At 44.2% G+C, this 21,005-nt stretch overlaps 1 protein-coding gene across 1 annotated transcript in view; it reads left to right on the top strand.

Annotated features, from left to right (window-relative positions):
* The window catches only part of flnba (filamin B a), a 290,646-nt gene that overhangs the window by 263,612 nt on the left and 6,029 nt on the right, over window positions 1-21,005 (top strand). The window contains 3 exon segments of the mRNA XM_030135348.1: window positions 4,396-4,528; window positions 7,186-7,362; window positions 7,528-7,746. Coding sequence (XP_029991208.1) covers window positions 4,396-4,528; window positions 7,186-7,362; window positions 7,528-7,746 — 529 coding nt within the window.

Genomic DNA, 21,005 nt, shown 5'->3' with positions numbered 1-21,005 from the left:
ACGGCCCTAGCGGCCAGTAGGAATGTCGTAGAAACATGAAACAAATGCCAAAATTTTCGTCTCATCGAGCCCAAAAAATCTCGCGCTGACACTCATGATCTAACTCCAACAGGAAGTTTGCAATATACCTTTCAAAATAAATCGCTAAAATACAAACTTCTAGTAGGAATGTCGTAGACAGACGAAACCAATGCCAAAACTTGTGTTTAATAGAGCCCAACAAATCACGCGCTGACACCTATGAGCTAGGTCCAACAGGAAGTTCGCAATCTGCCTTTCAAAATAAAATTTCTAAAATTAACTCCTATCACACCGTTTGTCGCATCGTCTTCTAAATAGTGCCAGAGGATAGAGTGAACCCTTCTCAAAAAAGTGGTCTCGCACTTTTTTTATAACTATCTTAGTTTTTTTTTTTTTTACAAGCCCTGAAAGTTGCGACGTCTGAAACTGAAAATTCAAACTGAACATTTCCCACACATATTATATATTGAAGCGATCACAAAACACAGCAGAAAACTCCTGTGAAAAAATTTTTGAGATACGATGTACGGTTTTCAAATTATAGCAATTTATCCGAGAAATGGCAGCTGAGGGAACTGCAGCCTGAACTCTATTGAGTCACATGTCTGATCTATAGGAGCCATGTGAGGTGAACGTGCGCATGCACACACATGCTGACAGCTGATTGGCTGAAATCTTGCTGCTCAAACAGACTGGAGAGCCTGTTTTGGTTTGAAAGTCTAGAAACAACTCATCATAACTCTCATATTTCTGGGGTTACAGGAACAAATGATCCATCAAAATGTAGGAAAATGTCTTTTCTTTCCCAGACTGTTGACATTTGAATGTTAAAGTGTTTAGTTTTTGATCTGTGGGCCTCCAAACACAACAACTGCTGCTTTTTCCCTCCTTCCCTCCTGTGTTCCATTTGTCTCACTCACATGTTTGACTAACTCCACCTTCGTACACTCACTGCTGATTCACTTCTGACTTTGTTTCATCACATTATACATTCAAATGTTGGTCCAACCTTCCAGAAGTCTGACATGACAGAATTTTTCAGATAGGAGCTACTGTTCTGGACTGACGTCAGTTTTTCTGACAGGTGGTTTTTAGTTCATTTCTCTGAAACTCCAGTGTCTCCTCTAAGTCATTAGTGTTGATCAGGTGCACCTGCCATGTTTATGCTCCCATAGCAACCATGGAGAGTCCATAGCAACTGAGTGTGTGAGCGAGTGTGTGAGTGAGTGAGAGAGAGAGACTACTGCTACTGCTATTACTGATCCAACCTGGATTATATAAAAAACTGATTATAACTGATTCTCTCTCTCTCTCTCTTAAACACACAGAAACACACACACACACACACACACACACAGTAGGGTTTGTCAAAATAAAAGCCTTATTGTAAATGGGGAAAAAAAAAATAAATCTGCCAAAAAAACATAAGAATGGTTGGAGGGAGGCTTGACGGATAACGGGTGGTGGCATGGGAGGGCGAACACAGCCAGAGCGCGAGGTCCCGACCAATGCTGCTTGCAGCTTTAATTTTATTTGTTTTTCTGTATTCAGCACTTCATTAGTCTTAGCTTTGTAGTCCGAACATGAAGCACCATTATTTAAGGATAAGACATAGGGAATGTGACACTTTCTAAATATCTAAATCACACTGCCAAAGCGCAGGGTAGCCATGCTTGTGGTGTTTTTTAAGTTATTACTTAAAGGATAAGAGGTAATTATTTTTGTGAAGTTGATGTTGCCCTGCTTAGTTTATGATATGTTAACATGAGATTCCTGGGCATCATGGCATGATGATGAGAACCTGAAAACAGGCGTAAGTTTCATTCAATCACAAAGTTTAATCTGATGTTTTAATCAGTAATTTTTATTCCTTTATCCTTTACATTGCAGGTTTGCATGATTTGCAACAGTCGCCAAGATGCCACCTCTGTATCCATGAGAGATGTAGGAATAGGACGAACAGCAAAAAAAACCTTTATTTTTCTTTAGATTATTTCGGATCAAGATCAATTTAACATTATCGTCAGAAAATAAATTTTTAATGATTTTGCATGGCCATGCACAGCATCTGTACAACAAAACCAGAAATACAGACACTCTGATGTGTCTGGCATGGTGGTTAAAGCATAAACAAGCAAAACATGTCTTTGCTCATCCATGTCAGAAAGTGATGCATTTCAGTTGCCACCAAGGTAAAAGCAAATGATCACATATAAGAAGCTGCTTATACCTTTACCTGAATAATCTAAGGCAGCTCATCTCTGCTCCACTTAAAACAGTAACTGTCTGTTATAATATTAAATACAGGGTGAGTCAGAAAAAACGCTCTTTTCATTTAAAGAAATTGTACCACTGAAATGGAAATGCTTATTTTTCTTTTGATTATACAGTCATATTGATGTGGTTATTGAGCATGTCTGGCGATTGAATCATTGATTTATGGCATAGCATAACAGAGGGAATGTCCATTGTTTATTGTGCACTGAAATATCTGCCAACACAGTTTATGCCACCGTGAATGAAATTGAAATTGTCAACCATTACAGCATGTTTACTCGCCATCAAAATGTTTTGTCTCAACGAAGTCGTCTGGCACGACCTTCAACCTGGCTACCATTCAGATTGATGCAAATCTGTGCTCGTTGTCGCATCTCTAACACAGCTCTTCTCGCCATTCGTGTTCGTCGTAGGGCTTGGATTTCAGCCGTGATGCGATTTCGGAGTTCCTGAAGAGTTTGTGGAACAGTCAACACACGGTTTTTAAGATACCCCCACAAGAAAAAATCAAGGGGGGTCAAGTCCGGGGATCTAGGTGGCCACTCTCTCTCCTGACCCAAACAGACAACTCGATGAGGAAATAATACCTGCAATCGCTGTGGTCTTGCCATGATGAAAACTCCCTGGGCACTGTCATGTAGGCCTATGTCCTGAGTGTGAAAGCAAAGCCCCAACTCCTGTAATTGTTGTCAATTTCAAGTTTGTTCACTGTGGCATACATTGTGTTGGCAGGTATTTCAGTGCCCAATAAACAATGGACCTTCTCTCTCTTATGCAATGCAATAAATCTATGACTACATCACCAGACATGCTCAATAACCACATCAATATGACTGTATGGTCAAAAGAAAAATCTGTGTTTCCGTTTTAGCAGTACAATTTCTTTAAATGGAAAGAGCGTTTTTTCTGACTCACCCTGTACAAATGATCAGATATTGGCCCTAAACACATTTTCAGTATGCTTTTCTTTAAGGTTAGTCCCATTAGAACAGTGTGTGCTCTCACGCTATAGACCATAGTTCAGTGTTATGTTGTGCTTTGTCTTGAACATGGTTTTGTTAAGTCTCTATCTGCTTAAGTTGCACCAACAGGTGCTCAGGTAAGAAACTAATGCACACAGTTCTCATTCAGCCTCCCGCTACGCGTTGTGCTTTAATTATCCTGCCCCCCGAAGGGGAGGCAAGGGATATTGTTTTTGGTTTGGTTTTTTGTTTCTTTGTTTGTTAACACTCTAGCAGCAAAATTTTGGTTGAATACATACCAAATTGGGTATAGAGATTGCCAGTGATACAGACTAGATCTGATTGCATTTTGGGAAAAGAAGGTCAAAATTCAAATTTTTTATGAATTTTTAAAATCTTTTTTTTCCCCCGCCATTTACTTGTAATGGGCAAAGTTTCCAATGTCTGTAGCAGCAGAACTATTTGTTGAATTCATATCAAATTGAATTCATAGATTACCAGTGACCCAGAATAGACATGGTTACATTTTGGGGAAAGTAGGTCAAAGTTCAAAATCTTTATGAATTTTTATGAATTTTTTTCAGTCTTATCTTATAATGGGCAAAATTTCAAATGTCTATAAAAACGGCAATTTTGTTTCAGTTTACAAACTTGCCACACAAATAGAGGCAATTAATATGCTGACATCAGCACACTTGTAGAGATGATGACATCAGCTGGATCGATACCAAAATAAGATACCATATGTGCGAGGGGTGGGGTTTGTTGTGCCTGGCACCACTTGTTTTCTCTTGTACAGTTGGGGGATGATTCTATAAATTCACAGTTTAATTCATACTTTTTTTGTCTTGTTTTCTTTAGTTTTTGAGTGGTTGTAGATTCTAGATTTTACGAAATGACCAATAATTTATGATATGAACACTAAAGAGTTATATGAAAGTAGATGAACTTAATTTCAGATAAATGAACCAGGTAAGCACAAATAAACCCATTAAAACACCTATGACCATTGTGCATATTCATAAAATAAATGCATATAATGTTGAGGGGTTTGTGACCTCAGTGTAGTGGACTCTGTTTCTGTTTCTAACCTCAAAAGGAATCTGGCCTGTGTGTCTTTTTCTGACCTCAACAGGAGTCTGGCCTGAAGGTGAATCACCCAGCATCCTTTGCAGTACGTCTGAATGGAGCGCACGGAAAGATGGAAGCCGAAGTTCACAGCCCTTCTGGAGCTCTGGGGGAGTGTGCAGTCATTGAGCTGGAGAGAGGTCTAGTGCCCTAGGAAGTTTACATATGCTAATTAAATACTTTCAGACTAATTTTTTCACATTTATAAACAGTTTACTTGAGTTCAATTTCCATCTGTTCAGTTAGCCTAACTACTTTGTTTAAATGATGTGAAGATTGACAATGAGACACTCTGGAGGAGTTACTTAGGTTATTTATTTGTTTGTTTAGTTTTTGGCTTCTTTCTTTTCAGTTTGGTTTGGTTTGGCCCACTTGGGCCTACAACAAGTCACTGTCAAACATGAACAATCTGTTAACAATCTAAATGAACCAAAAAGGGAGTGAAGTGATTTATATTGAGTGATTTTATTTTAGACAAAGGAAAATACATACTTTCACTTTAGAGTCTCCAAAGTCTCCGATAACACCAGAAAAAGTTGATAGAATCACTTTTTTGATAAAGAGTCTCTAGAGGAGCCTGAAAAAATCACTAGATATACCAACAAAGTGTCAAACACTGACTTTTGTAGCTAGGCAGACAGTCTGTATATTTTTATGACTGTGATCGACAAAATAACGTGGTGTAAGTTAGAGGGGAAGTGTGTGTTTCAGAGTTTGAGTCACTTATCAAAAGTTGCTATAAGTGTCCAAACAAATTTTAAAAGCAACTAAATTTGTTGCTTGGTGCTTTTGGAAAGAAAAAGTGGGGATTAATGTCCATAGTTTTGGGCTTAGACTGAAAACTTCCAGCCATCTCTCAGCTCTTGGTCTTTTGGACGACTAACCATGTCTGGCCTGAGAGGGAACATAAGGCTGGAGCATGTCAGTCAGACAGACACTGACGACAGAGACCATGAACACATTTAAAAACAAAGAGAAACTCTATGGTGCCTTGGAGGACCTTCGCTGGATGGCAACTTTCATCACAGTGGAATGTCCATTTAGAGTGATTGAGAAGAAGAAAACAATAATGCCAAATAATTTTAAAATTAATATAAAAACTAGAAGCACTCGGAGAGCGCAGACCTCCGCCAAGGCTGATCAGTGGCCCCCCCGTGGGCCCCCCCACGCCAAGGAGGTTATGTTTTTGCCAGGGTTTGTTTGTTTGTCTGTCTGTTTGTTTGTCTGTCCGTTAGTGTGCAACATAACTCAAAAAGTTATGGACAGATTTTGATGAAGTTTTCAGGGTTTGTTGGAAATGGGCCCCCCCGTGGGACCCCCACCCCCGATCACCACCAAAATTTAATCATTTCTTCCTTATCCCATTTCCAACAAACCCTGAAAATTTCATCCAAATCTGTCCATAACTTTTTGAGTTATGTTGCACACTAACGGACAGACAAACAGACAGACAAACAAAACAAACCCTGGCAAAAACATAACCTCCTTGGCGGAGGTAACAAACTGGGACCCAGTGAAGTGACGCTAGATTCAGAGTTATGTGCTATGGGGCTTTTTTGCACCAGTTAAAAGCTGAGCAGCTGCATTTTGAACCAGCTGTTGTTGGGAAAGTGACGTCTGGCTAAACCTAACATAAAGTGCAGTTCAATAATCTAAATTAATTATATTAAAAGCATGGATTAAAATCTCAAAGTGATGCTGAGAAGCAAATGGTTCATGGCCAGTTGATTCAACTAAAAAAATGGACTGATTCAAATTCTTCATTATACAGCTTTGAACTCTGAAGTTTGAACTCTGGACACTTCCACAAGTTTGTACATAAACAAGCCTTTTTACTTCAGGTCACAAATGTTTCATTGGATTAAGGTCAGCATTTTGTGATGGTCATTCCAAAGTGTTAACGCTGTTGGCCTTAAGGCATGTTTTTTTTTTTTTTTTTTCATTTCAGACGTCTGCTTAAGATCATTGTCCTGCTTAAATATCAATGTTTGAGATGAATGGGTACGTCGCATAGACTCCCAGTACTCCGGGGGCTGTGGCACCTTCTCTCACTGGGGTCCGCTCCTTTCTGGTGGGTGGGGGTCCCAGCTGGCCCTCACCCACTAGTTGGGATGCGGGGCTGTGTTGCTGGTGCCTGGTCACCGGGGTCGGCGGCTGCCTCCTGGTGCGGATGGCTCCCTGAGACAGCATCTCCTAAATTGATCTTTTACTTTTACTTGTACATTTTTGTTCTGGTCTACCCGTGCTCAGTCTTCTTAAGTATGTGTGAGCTTGTGGGTTTGCATGTATATGTGTGTGTGTGTGTGTGTGTGTGTGTGTGTGTGTGTGTGGTGTGTGTGTGTGTGTGTGTGTGTGTGTGTGTGTGTGTGTGTGTGTGTGGGTGGGTGAGTGGGTGGGTGGGTGTGGGTGGGGGGTGGTACTGATTTTTAAACTGATATGTAAAGCACTTTGTGCTACAGTTTTTAATGTATGAAAAGTGCTATATAAATAAAGATTATTATTATTATTATTATATCATTATTATTATTAGTAATGACCAATAGCCAATCTGAAGTTTATTAAGTCAAAGCATCAGAAGCTTCCAGGCTGTTTAAAGACAGTGAAATTGGTGTTCTGAAATTTCACATTGCCATTTGAGCCAAATGAACTGATTGGATGTATGATGAAATGTGAAGCTGAGATGCTGAGTTTAATGGCTTTAGCCAAAGTATTGTGACCTCAGCTGCAGTTGGACGTGGTTTAACATCTTTAATACTGATCCAACTAGTCAAACCAACCTTTGTGTTCTGTTTTGTAGATAAGTATGCAATCAGGTTCATCCCCAGAGAGAACGGAGTCCACTCCATCGATGTGAAGTTCAATGGCTCTCATATCCCAGGAAGTCCATTTAAGGTCAGAGTTGGAGAACCAGGTCATACTGGAGAGCCCGGTCTGGTCTCAGCATATGGAGCAGGACTGGAGGGAGGGACAACAGGTCAGTTTGGACACTGGATGAGACTGACATGCCTTCAAATGCTCAACGGCATCATACCCCCTGTACCAATACTTTCACTTTTTTAACTGAACCAGGAGAAGGCCTACAGGGAAACAGATTAAATATATCAACAACTTGAGGTTTCAAATAGTCATGTCTATGCAGGTGCTCAGTCAGAGTTTGTCATCAACAACACTAAGGCTGGACCTGGAGCCTTGGCTGTGACGATTGAGGGCCCTTCGAAGGTGAAGATGGACTGTCAGGAGGTTATAGAGGGCTACAAGGTCCAGTATACTCCTATGGCACCTGGAAACTACCTGATCAGCATCAAATATGGGGGACCAAACCACATCAACAGCAGCCCCTTCAAGGCCAAAGTCACAGGTAAAGGAGGAAATGGTGCACGAAACATTATTGAACTGTACTATAATGAAGCTGAGTCTGAGTAGAACTGTGGTTTTGCAGCAGAAAATAAATAGAAGACATATTCCGTCTTTTCTGAAATAAACATCTTAGTTGTGAGTATTTCCCTTAACATCTTTTTTATATTTACCTGCATTTCTTACATTTGTGTTGTATATAAGAAATGAAGGTAATTTTTTGTTGTTGTTGAAGTATTATGCATTTTAATTTAATGTCACTGGTTAACTTTAACAGTAGGTTTTCCAAGAGGCTTGTCAATGAGCCTTGTAATGGTTTCAGTGCTTTTACCATTGATTAAACAAGCCTCACACTGGACAGAAATGTTGTATCCCTGTTCTACCTTAAGAAAAGGGATACAGGGATGCACACTTTTAATACCCCTCTGCCACAAGATTCTGTTGAAAATTACTGCCCTATAGGCTACTTGTTTTTAATAGGCTTCCACTCCATGCCGAGATGCATCCTCAGGGTAAATTTAGTACAGATATCTCAATGCATTCTTCAGATAATGGGATTACATCCTTGAAAGGAAACGTCTCAATTTGACCTTGAAAAAGTAAGTCAGGGTGACCTATTTTCAATGGGCTTCTGCTCCATGCCAAGATGCATCCACAGTACGAATTTGGTGCAGATATCTCAAGGCATTCTTCAGACAATGTGATTATGTCATTGAATGGACAGATGGATAGAAGACAAAACAATTACAATACCCCTCTGGCCAGAGTTGGCTGAGGGGTAATAAAACTATAACATTTCCAGCACTAGTGTGAACACTGTGTTCATCTGTATTGACATGCTTGTTTCCTAAAGGACATTGATCTAACAGCAGAAACTGACGTGGATTCAGGTGTCTTAGATCTGAATAGGGCCTCACAGTGGAAGCACGCTGCATGTAGACATGAGAGAGATGAAATCAATTTGACGAATACCCTTTTTAGCTTACCGGCCGACAGGCCATAAGTTATTGTCGTCATGCGGCGTCCGTCGTCTGTCGTCGTCTGTCGTCGTCTGTCATCGTCTGTCGTCATCTGTCATCCATTACAAAACTTTCAATCATCGTCTTCTCCAAAACTACAATTCCCATTGACTTCAAACTTGGTATACAGCTTCTTTGTGATGATGTCAATAAAAGTTAGTGAAATTATTTGGATCCAGATCTGATTCCGGATTTGCTGCGACTTTGAAAAATTTCCCCATTATAAGAGATAGGAAGTGGATAGATGCAATAACTCAGTAAATATAAAGGATATCAAGTTGAAATTTCTACAGTCCAGCCCTGATGGGGAGATGACCAAAACATAATAGCCACATGCTGATCAGGATCTTCTTCTGGATCCAGGAACTTAAGGAAATTTTAACATGGGCTCTTATGGGGAAAAAATTTCAATCGTCTTTTTCTCCCAAACTACAGTTCTGATTGACTTCAAACTTGGTATACAGCTTCTTTATGATGATGTCAACACAAGGTATTGTAATTATTTCGATCCGGATCTCATTCTGGATTTGGTGCGACTTTGAAAAATTTTCCCATTATAACAGATAGGAAGTGGATTGAGCCAATAAATCAATAAGTATCAATGATATCAAGTTGGAATTTGAATTTTTTACAGATCTGATTGGAATATGACCAAAACATGGGCTATTTCTGTAATATAATAAATGCACATAACGGGGTGATAATAAATGGCATCGGGATACATTTCCCAAAGCTTTTAATTTGGCCGGTAAGCTACAGGGCCATTGGTCCTATTTTTAAAAAATTGTCCTTAAAAAAAAGCAATTTCGATTTAAAATCAATTTGATAGTGCCCTAGTTTGAGAGATGGTTTCTTAGTGAATTTAACACGGACACCGACACCCATGTCTTCTCCATAAGGACGAATGTTTTTAAACAGGTTTTCATTGACTGTTCAGTCTTTTCCAGAAAATTCTACAATGACCCATGATAGAGGGATGAACAAGAGATAGGCTTAGTGTCAGCGATTATTATTTATATATAGTTGCTTGCAAAAGTATTCATACCCCTTGAGCTGTTCCACATTTTGTCATGCTACGACCACAAACATGAATATATTTTATTGGAATTTCATGTGAAAGACCAACACAGAGTGGTGTACAATTGTGAAGTAGAAAGAAAATGATATTTGATTTTAATATTGCATTACAAATAGAAAACTGAAATGTGCGGTGTGCAAAAGTATTCAGCCCCCTTATCCCCCTGTAACCATTTGCCTTCAGAAGTTGCCTGATAATTGCTGAATAATCAAATGTTGATCAAATGACTAAATAGAGTCCACCTGTGTGTAATCTAATCTCAGTACAAATACAGCTGTTCTGTGATGGCCTCAGATGTTTTTTTAAGAGAATATTGGGAAGCAAACAGCATCATGAAGTCCAAGGAACACACCAGACAGGTCAGGGATAAAGCTGCGGAGAAGTTTAAAGCAGGGTTAGGCTGTAAAAAGATTTCCCAAGCTCTGAACATCTCAAGGAGCACTGTTCAATCTGTCATCCAGAAATGGAAAGAGTATGGCACAACTGCAGATCTCCGAAGACACGGCCGTCCACCTAAACTTACAGCCCGAACAAGGAGAGCACTGATCAGAGATGCAGCCAAGAGGCCCATGGAGACTCTGGACGAACTGCAGAGATCCACAGCTCAGGTGGGGGAATCTGTTCACAGGACAACTATTAGTCGTGCACTGCACAAATCTGGCCTTTATGGAAGAGTGGCAAGAAGAAAGCTGTTGTTAAAAGAAAACCACAAGAAGTCCCGTTTGCAGTTTGCCAGAAGCCATGTGGAGGACACAGCAAACGTGGAAGAAGGTGCTCTGGTCAGATGAGACCAAAATTGAACTTTTTGGCCTAAATGCAAAATGCTATGTATGGCGGAAAACTAACACTGCACATCACTCTGAACACACCATACCCACTGTCAAACATGGTGATGGCAGCATCTAAATACTTTTTCACGCTGCACTTTTCAGTTTTTTATTTGTAAAAAAAAAAATTATTCCTGTATCATTTTCTTTCTGCTTCACAATTGTATGCCACTTTGTGTTGGTCTTTGACATAAAATTCAAATAAAAATATATTTGTTTGTGGATGTACCGACAAAATGTGGAAAATGTCAAGGCGTATGAATATTTTTGCAAGCCACTGTATATTGATTTTGTGAATTCCCATCTTTTCAGTATCATTTCTTCCAGACACAGATACCACAGTTGTTTTCTTTCTTAGTTGGATCTTGTCCACAAGGTCATTAGTGGTTATCGGGTGCACCTGCCATGTTTCTCCTCACCTGGCTTTAATTGGTCAGTTGAAGTCATTAAAAGGAGATTGAAAACTATCCTTGTGAATTGGAAAACAAAAGCCAATCTGAGCATTAACCAGTTTAGGAACCTTCTATTAGATCACATAAGTAATGAGACAATATCTGCCTCTTCAAACAATCAACTGGACCAATCTCATTCTCTCTGGACCCCTGTGATTAGCTCTATCACATCACTCTGAGTGTTAGGAGGCCGGCAGGAGGAGCCGCGGGGCTACGGGTCACTAGTAGTCCCTTGGAGTGGGGGTCTGGACTGCCCTGCTCTGGGGGCGGTTTGGTGTTTGTCCGGGTTGGGGCGGGGGTGGACCCGGCGCCGGAGTTGCCCTGTGGTGGTGGGGTGGGGGGCTCCGGGTTGGGCCTGGGTCGGTGGCTGGCATCCCCCGGGTCGGGTGGCAAGGCTGGTCGGGGGTGGGCGGGGTGCGGTACCTGGGCCCTGGGGTCCGGGTGCTGCCCCTCCCGGGGTGGGGGGGGAACCCGGCATGCGCCGGGGTGTCTGGGCTGGCCTGGACTTGCCGCTGCGGGGGTGGGCGGGTGCGTGCCCCGGTGTCTGGCTGGTGCCTGGGAGTCCTGGGGTGGGGGAGTGTGTGTGTGTGTGTGTGTGTGCGTGCATGTGTGTGTGTGTGTGGGTGTGTGTGTGAGAGAGAGAGAGAGAGAATGTGTGTGAGTGTGTGTGTGTGCACGCGTTTGTGTGTAAAGGTGGGTGGGTCGGTGTGTGTTGGTGTGTATGAACGAGTGCTCATGCGTGCATTAGAGTATGAATGAGGGATTGTGTGTGCAAGTCTGTGTGTGCGGGTGTGTGGGGGAGCTGATGGAGCAGGTGTGTGGGTGTGGATGTACATGTATGTTTGGTGAATGAGAGAGGGTTGTGTTGTGGTGGCGGTGGGGGAGTGGGACTGCAGGTGTGCCTGGGGGGTTGTGGGGGGTGGGGGACGTCGCTGGGGGTTCTCTCGGGGTGCGGTGGTGGGGTGCGGCCGTGGTGGCGATTGGGACCTGGGGCGGGCGCGCTGGTTGCTGGGTCTCGTGCTGCGGGGTGGCACTGTGCCGGTGATCGCTGCATCCCTAGTGCATGTAAGACTGGGGAGGTGTGGAGTGTGGTGGGTCCCTGCGCCTGTTTGGGGGGCTTTGGGGTGGCTGGTCCCAGGTCCATGCTCCCTCGACTGCATAGGATGATTGAGTGCGTGAGTGGCCTCTTGGGGGGGGGGGGGGGGGGGGGGGGGGTGGCTTTCTGGCTGCGGTCATTGGGTTCCCGGGGTCTCTGGGCTACCCCACTCCTTGGCGGCCCCTGCCTGGGGACGGGTACTGGGGAACGGGGGTGCCGAATGCCGGCTGGCTCGTCTTCTGGGAGGAAACTTCCTCCCAGTCATACTATCCCCAACCCCTCGCCTCCCCACCCCCCTCACGCAAAGCACGTAGGGTCTTGGGGAGGGTGCACATCCCGAGGGGGTATGGCGGGGGGGTCACTAAAACGGCCTCCCTCTGTGGTACCCTGGGGTGGCTAACTCTTCAATTTTAATTACACCCACCCACAACACAACACACAGAAACACTAACACCACACATTCACTTTTTGGGGGTGGGCTGCGTGGCGCCTGGTGGGCGGTGCCGTGCCGGTGGGTGAGGCTGCCTATGTGGTGTCACCCTCAGTGGTGCGCAGTTATGCTCCTCAATTTTAATTGCTTGCATACACACCTCACACTTCAAAACACTGATAGGTGGGGAGGCGAGGGGGAGGGGGGGTCTTCCCACACCCCTCTTTCCTGGATGCCGTCTGGGGCAGGGGGCCCCGGGGGAGGGGGGCTGGAACATTGGCTTGGGGCTCACCTGGCTGCATTGCTGGGGGGTTGCTGCCCTCTGATGAATGATGTGTGCGCATGGGAATTGTGGTCGGGGGGGGGGGGGGGGGGGGGTGCGCTGGGCTAGCCGCTTTCTTGCCTGCCGCAGGTCGTGTTGGGACCGGGAAAGATGTGTGTATGCGGGCATCAGGGGTGTGGCGGTTGCTGGCGGGGTGTTGGACTGCGGTGGGGTTCCTGGCTGCTGGTGTTGCCACCCTGGGCTGCGGTTGGTGCTGGGGCTGCACTCGGGTGCCGCGCCTTGGGGGGACTCACAGCGGTGCTGCTCGCTGCTGGGGGGAGCGGCACTCCAGATACGCGTGTCTGGTGTGTGCAGGTGAGTGGGAGGGGCTGTTGATGGATGTGGGTACATGTGTGGGTATGTGTGTACATGTAGATGTGTACGTGTGGGCGTGCATGTGGGTAGGTGGGTGTATGGGCATGGGTGGAGGTGTTTGTGTGTGTGTGTGTGAATGGTCGAACATGTGGGATGGGTGGTGTGTATGTCGGGGAGTCAGTGGGTGTGTGTGTGCATATGCTTGTGTGGGTGAGTGGGGGACTGGGGTGTGTGTGTGGTTTGGGGGTTGGGCTTGGTGGGATGGGGAGGTGGGCCTCCGGGCCCCCGGGGCGCTTGGCTGTGGCATCGGGGTGCGTACTGGCCTGCAGCGGGTGGCGGTCTGGGCCGGCCTGGCCGCCCGGTGTGCTGTGTGGGACCCCTGCCCGGGAAGATGGGTGGCTCCTGGGCTCGGGGGCCGGCGCCTTGCCTGCCCCTGGGTGGCCGGCCCCCAGCAGGGGGGTGGCGGCTGGCGTCCCTGGCCTCCTGGGGCCTGTGCTCGGCTGCTGTGGGGCCTCTGGTGGGGGGCCTCCCTCGACCATCTTCGGGGCGGGCACACTGTTGCCTCTTGGGGGGGGGCGGGCTGGATCCCCCCTCTCTGTGGTGTCTGCTGGATGGCCGGGCCTTGGGGCCCTCTTGGTCGGTCCCTGATCCTTGGAGGGAGTGCGGTTGCGGTTGCATGTGTGTGTTCTTCACCTCAGTCTGTTTGCCTGGTTCACTCTGTCACAGCAGATGAATGTGAACAACTGATGTTGTGTGGATTTGTTTCTGGTATTATTTGTTATAGGTATTATTTGTACGAATGTGGTATACGACATTTTGTTCATGCTTTCTTATATTCTTCATTTCATAGGTCTTATGTATCTCATTGTTGTGTTTTTTTGTTTTTTTTTTTTTTGTAGTTTGTTCGTTTTGTTTTTTGTTTTTTTTCTCTCTCTTCTGCCCAGTTTACGCAGTTCTCCTTGTAGTTATTGTCACCATTATAATTGTCTCCATGGTTGTTGCTGTTTGTATTGTTGATACTTTCTTGTGAGGGTCTTCTCCACCTTTTTCTCTCTTGTTCTCTCCCCTTCTTCTACCCCCCCCACCCCCACCCCCCATGTCAGGTCCGGCATCGAAATGTGGTTCAACAAAACTCATAATAAACACAGTAGAATATCAAAGGGCGCTTCATATACTTTATGAAGTTACCCTTGGCAAAGCAAATTCGTTCAGCACCAAAAGGAACCAGACTACCATTCTACTGTTAGAACGCTGGACAAGACAAGTAGGAAAAAAAAAAAAAAAAGTAGTGTGAGATACTCCCTGGTAAAATGTCCAAATAAAAGAGGATACACAAGCAAAGGTGTTAGAAAAATGGGCAATGATGACTGGGAGTACAGTTGGTGTCGGCTGCTGCCTTATCGGTACAGACAGCTGCCTGTCAGCCAGCTGAGCCCAATTAGAATAAAAAAAAAAAAAAGGAGATTGTCCCTCCCACCTCAGGTTGCCCCACCCCCCATCCTGACCAGTGACTTCCATTTTAAATACTGTTTAAGGCCCATCTCTTTTTGTTTTATCTGTCTCTGTGATAGATTGTGGGTGATTGTAAATTGTATTTTCAGTCTCCTTTTATAACTCCTAGAAGGGCCCATTTTTAAGACTTTTTTCTTTTTTCTTTTGTTCAGACAAGGTATCATTTTTAGATGTTACCTGCTTGACAGTTTCGACTGTGACTCCAGTCTTCCTCAGAAGCGTCTTCGGATGTGCTGCTGATGTGTCATTTATCAGCTGGTTGGCTCGATGGACCAATCACAGCCTGTCGAGCCGACCGTGCCTCCTCCACTTTGGGTGGTCTCTGGAGGAGGGAATCCCAGGTGTGCGAGAGGGTGTATGCCCCCTCGTCCCAGTTGATGGTGCTGCTCACCCGCTTCCTGATCTCTATTGCCTCCTAGATCCAATGTTTGAGTTTGTTTGTTTCAGATGTTATGATTGTACCATACATCTGGGGGATAACAGAACAGAACAGAACAGAGGGTCATGAAAAAAAACAATATCAACGTTGTCATAAAACCACACACAAAACTTCATCAAATACTCATATACCCAAAGGACAAAATAGCACCGGACCAAAAATGTAACATCATTTACGAGATACCATGCAAATCATGTAACAAAACATACATCGGGGAAACAGGACGAGGTTTCAACACAAGGAAAAAAGAACACCCAAAAGAATGCGAAAAGGAGACAGTGGGGTGATTCACACAGACTCAAAAGGATAAAGCAGAACAGGAGAACTTAAAATCAGCAATCCCAAACCCTTGCAGAAATCACAACCACATCATGGACTGGGACAAGGGCACAATCATAACATCTGAAACAAACAAATTCAAACGTTGGATCAAGGAGGCAACAGAGATCAGGAAGCAGGCAAGTGGCACCATCAACTGGGACGAGGGGGCATACACCCTCTCACACACCTGGGATTCTCTCCTCCAGAGACCACCCAAGGTGGAGGAGGTGCCAATCACAGCCCATTGAGCCGACCAGCTGATAAATGACACATCAGCAGCACGTCAGATGACACTTCTGAGGAAGACAGGAGTCACAGTCGAAACCGTCAAGCAGGTAACATCTAAAAACTATACCTTGATACTTTTGATCTAGAGAAGTGGGGCATCAAAAGTTAGCCAGATTTTTGGGATTGGTGTCACCATTTTTATGCGACGAGGTTGGAAACTTTGCAAAGTTTGTTTGAAAATTTACCATTACAAAAATTACCTCAGCTCGGACATATGAACACCAATTTGGCTCAAATTTGAATCAAACGTCTATCTCCCAGGCCTACACCCATTTGTTGAAAGAAATTTCAATTTCGCACTATAGCACCCCCTACAAATGTAGATTTATGAAAATGACATAAGTTCGGACTTACAAACACTGATTTGGCTCAAAGTTGACTCAGACTTCTATCTCTCGGGCCTACACCCATTTATTGAAAGAAATTGAAATTTTGCACTGTAACGCCCCCTCCAAATTTATTTTTATAAAAATTGCTTCAGTTTGGACATACAATCACCAATTTGGCTCAAATTTGACTCAGACGTCTATCCCAGGCCAACACCCAGTTATCAGAAAAATTTGAAATTTGGTGCTATAGTGCCCCCTACAACTTTACCTTTACAAAAATTGCTTCAGTTTGGATATACGAACAATGATTTGGCTCAAACTTGAATCAGTTGTCAATCTCCCAGGCCTACATCCATCTATCAAAAGAAATTGCCATTTCGCTCTATAGCGCCCCCTACAAATTTACCTATAGGAAAATTGCATCAGTTCGGACACACGAACACCAATTTGCCTCAAATTTGACTTGGTGGTACATCTCACAGGCCTACACCCGTTCAATGGAATAAATTTAATTTTGGCTCTATAGCATCCCCTACAGATTTACTTCAACAAAAGTTTGTTTAGTTCGGACATACAAACACTAATTGTCTCAAATTTGAGTCAACTGTCAATCTCCCAGGCCTACACCCATTCATCAGAAAAAATTGAAATTTGTTGTTATAGAGCCCCCTACAAATTTATCTTTACAAAAATATTCTCAGTTCGAACAAATGTACACCAGTTTGCCTCAAATTTGAATCGGTTGTCAATCTCCAAGGCCTACACCCATTCATCAGAAGACATAAAATTTGGTGCTAGAGTGCCAGCTGCTGAATGATGGACAAACTTGTACTGGCCGTGCCCATGGCGAGGGCTTTTCAATGCTGGTTGCGGCTTTAATTTACTAGGGCCAAGCCAAGTAAAGCGCAGGGCCTATTGAGTCTGCAGTGGGCGCATGGGGACGAAATTGCCAGTGACGCGGTCGTCTTTCGCCACTGTCGCCACTCACACATATTCACATTCTCAGCAGTGAGACCTTTCCAAACATGTACATGTCTTGGACACAAACCACATATTTACACCTGCTTAGAATGAATGGGAGTCAATGAGACAAGCCCAGTCGGGGTCAGTCATGTGTGTGTAAGTTCACGGCACGTGACACTGGACCCCACGGAGTCGTGGGGGACCTTGAGAGCTTTCAAATAAAGCCAAATATGTGGTTGCCACAGAAATGGCTATATTGTTCTTGCTCAGATTATTATTTAAAGCGGCTATACACTGTGCGATTATTTCGATCGTTGCACGCAGCTCCATCTGGAACTGTGCGAATCAATCGTAAAGTCAGGCTCACGATTCATGTTCTCACACTGTACGGACCGATGTTCATTTGCAACCTGACTGCTCACACTGTAGGACCATACATCAGAGGACGCACAACACGTTCGAGTGTTGTATCCGGAAATACAACGTTAAAATACCAAGGAATCCGGAAGTGCATAGACAATTGTGTATTGGCATGAGTCACAAAATGGTAGTGCTAAACAAAAACCAACGAGCTACTTTGGCAATATGTGCCATTATCTGTGGGGAATCAAAAAAGAAGAAAAGACGATGACGTGTTTGGTGCAGGAATTGGTTGGCTAAACCTGGACAGTATGGGCTGTCAATCCTACAGCGGGAACTAGAGGTAAGCTGCAAAAGCCAAATTGCACTAGGCCAATAGCCAGCTACACAGCTCACAGCAAGAAGGTCTTGGGTTCAATTCCAACACCAGTCGACGGGGGGTTGGACCTTTCTGTGTGGAGTTTGTATGTTCTCCCCGTGTCTGCATGGGTTCTCTCCGGGTGCTCCAGCTTCCTCCTACCATCCAAAGACATGCACTGTTAATTGGTTAATCTAAATTGCCCATAGGTGTGAATGTGAGAGTGATTGTTTGTCTCTATATGTCAGCCCTGTGATGAACTGGCGAAATGTCCAGGGTGTACCCTGCCTTCGCCCGGAAGTAGCAGGGATAGGCTCCAAGCGACCCCCATGACCCTAGTGAGGATAAAGCGGGCTCAGAAAATGAATGAATGAATGAATAGCTAGCTACTGTAAGGTTAGAATTAGGTTACAGTAGCTGGCTGTTACTGTGTTCGCGCATGCACAGTATAAGAATTTGAGGCACATCGGCTCATGGCACTGCTTTGACAGTGCGATACCCTCACGAGAAGCGAGCAGGATTTCAAACAGCTCCGCTTTCCTTGCAAATACACGATTGCTGGTCGTGAGGTGGTCGTGAGGTGTTAATCGTTTCTCCTTACCCCATGTACACTGCACGAACCACGACACACGATTAGAGGCACATCTTGCCCAATCCCAGAAATAGTCGCTCGAGTAAGAAATCGTCTCTGAAATCACACAGTGTATGGCCGCCTTTATTAGGCCCGAGCCGAGTAATGCTGGCGCAGGGCCTATTGAGTCTGCTGTGGGCATATGGGGACGAAATCGCCAGTGACGCGGCCGCCTTTCTCCACTGTCGCCACTCTCACACATATTCACATTCACAGCAGTGAGACCTTTAAGAACATGTACATGACATGCACAAACCGCATATTTACACCTGCTTGGAATGAATGGGAGTCAATGAGACACGTGCACTCGGGGTCAGTCACAAGTGTGTAAGTGCATGGCACGAGACATTGGACCCCACACACATGGGGGAGCTCCAGAGCTTTCAAATCAAGCCAAATACGTGGTTGCCATGGAAACGGCTATATTGTTCTTGCTCAGATTATTATTAGGCCTGAGCAGAGTAAAGCCAGCCCAGGGCCTATTGAATCTGCAGTGGGCATATGGGGACGAAATCGCCAGTGACGCGGTCGCCTTTCTCCACTGTCGCCACTCTCACACATTTTCACATTCACAGCAGTGAGATCTTTAAGAACATGTACATGACGTGCACAAACTGCATATTTACACCAGCTTAGAATGAATGGGAGTAAATGGGCCACGTCCAGTCAGGGTCGGTCATGTGTGTGCAAGTGCACGACATGAGACATTGGACCCCACGGAGACGTGGGGGACCTCAAGAGCTTTCAAATAAAGCCAAATACGTGATTGCCACGGAAACGGCTATATTGTTCTTGCTCAGATTATTATTAAGCCTGAGCCGAGTAAAGCAGGCAAAGGGCCTATTGAGTCTGCAGTGGGCGCATGGGGACGAAATCGCCAGTGACCCGGTCGCCTTTTGCCACTGTTGACACTCTCACACATATTCACATTCACAGCAGTGAGACCTTTCCGAACATGTACATGACATGTACACAAACCACATATTTACACCTGCTTGGAATGAATGGGAGTCAATGGGACATGCCCAGTTGGGGTCAGTCATGTGTGTGTAAGTGCACAAAACGTGACATCTGACCCCACGGAGACGTGGGGGACCTCGAGAGCTTTAAAATAAAGCCAAATATGTGATTGCCACGGAAACGGCTCTATTGTTCTTGCTCAGATTATTATTATTATTATTTTTATTTTTTATTTTTTTCCTTCTCCTGTGCTTTGAGCTCAAATTTGACCCCCTGAACGAAAACTCACTAAATTTTGCCCAAAATTCAGAAATGCGAGAAATTGAATATACGTATAGGTTTCGTAGATATCGGGAAAGAAATGTTGTGACAGCACCCCCTTGAAAAGTGGAAATATATTACACCAGTGAGACCACGTCCAACATAAAGTTTGTCGTAGAGCCATGAAAATAGGTACACAGATTCTTTGTCAGAAGAAAAACAAAAAATATTATTATGGCCACACTCCTAAACCAACCCTTAGTCGGCCATATTGGATTGAAATTTCCAAAATGCTGAGTCAGCGTTTTTGCTGACGTCATATTTTAAATATCTCCTCCTTGTGCATTTGGCCGAATGAGCTCAAAATTGGTGTACAGTATCTAGAGGAGTGGAGCATCAAACGTTAGCCGAATTTTTGGGATCAGTTTTACCGTTTTTGTGCAAGGAGGTCGCTAAGTTTCCAAAGTTTTTTCAGAAATTTGCCTTTACAAATCTTGCTTCCATTTGGTCATACAATCATCGATTTGGCTCAAATTTGAATCAGTTGTCAATCTCCCAGGCCTACAGCCACTTATTGGAAGAAATGTAAATTTTGCACTATAGTGCCCTTATACCGCCCCCTACAAAGTTACCTTTACAAAAATTGCTTCAGCTCGGACATACAAACACCGATTTGGCTCAAATTTCAATCAGCTATCAATCTCCAAGGCCTACAGCCATTTATTGGAAGAAATTTAAATTTTGCACTACAGCGCCCCCTACAAAGTTACCTTTACAAAAATTGCTTCAGCTCGGACATACGATCACCAATTTGGCTCAAATTTGAGTCAGTTGTCTATCTGCCAGGTCTACACCCATTCATCTGAAAAATTTGAAATTTGGCTCCATAGCGCCCCCTACAAATTTAATTTTGCTAAAATTGCTTCAGTTTGGACATATGATCACCAATTTGCCTCAAATTTGAATCAGTTGCCAGTCTTCCAGGCTTACACCCATTTGTCAGAAGACATTGAAAATTTATACAATAGCACCCCCTACACCCCCTACCTTTACAAAAATTGCATCAGGTCAGATATACGAACACTGATTTGGCTCAAATTTGACTCAGTGGTACATCTCACAGGCCTACACCCATTCAATGGAACAAATTGAATGTTGGCTGCATAGCGCCCCCTACAGATTTACTTATGCAAAAATTTTTTTAGTTCATACATAAGAACACTGATTTACCTCAAATTTGAGTCAATTGTCTATCTCCCACACCCATTCATCAGAAGACATAAAATTTGGTGCTAGAGTGCC

Source organism: Sphaeramia orbicularis, chromosome 5 (assembly GCF_902148855.1).
Source record: "Sphaeramia orbicularis chromosome 5, fSphaOr1.1, whole genome shotgun sequence".
NCBI classification, from domain to species: Eukaryota; Metazoa; Chordata; class Actinopteri; order Kurtiformes; family Apogonidae; genus Sphaeramia; species Sphaeramia orbicularis.
This window is presented reverse-complemented; position numbering and strand designations above follow the sequence as displayed.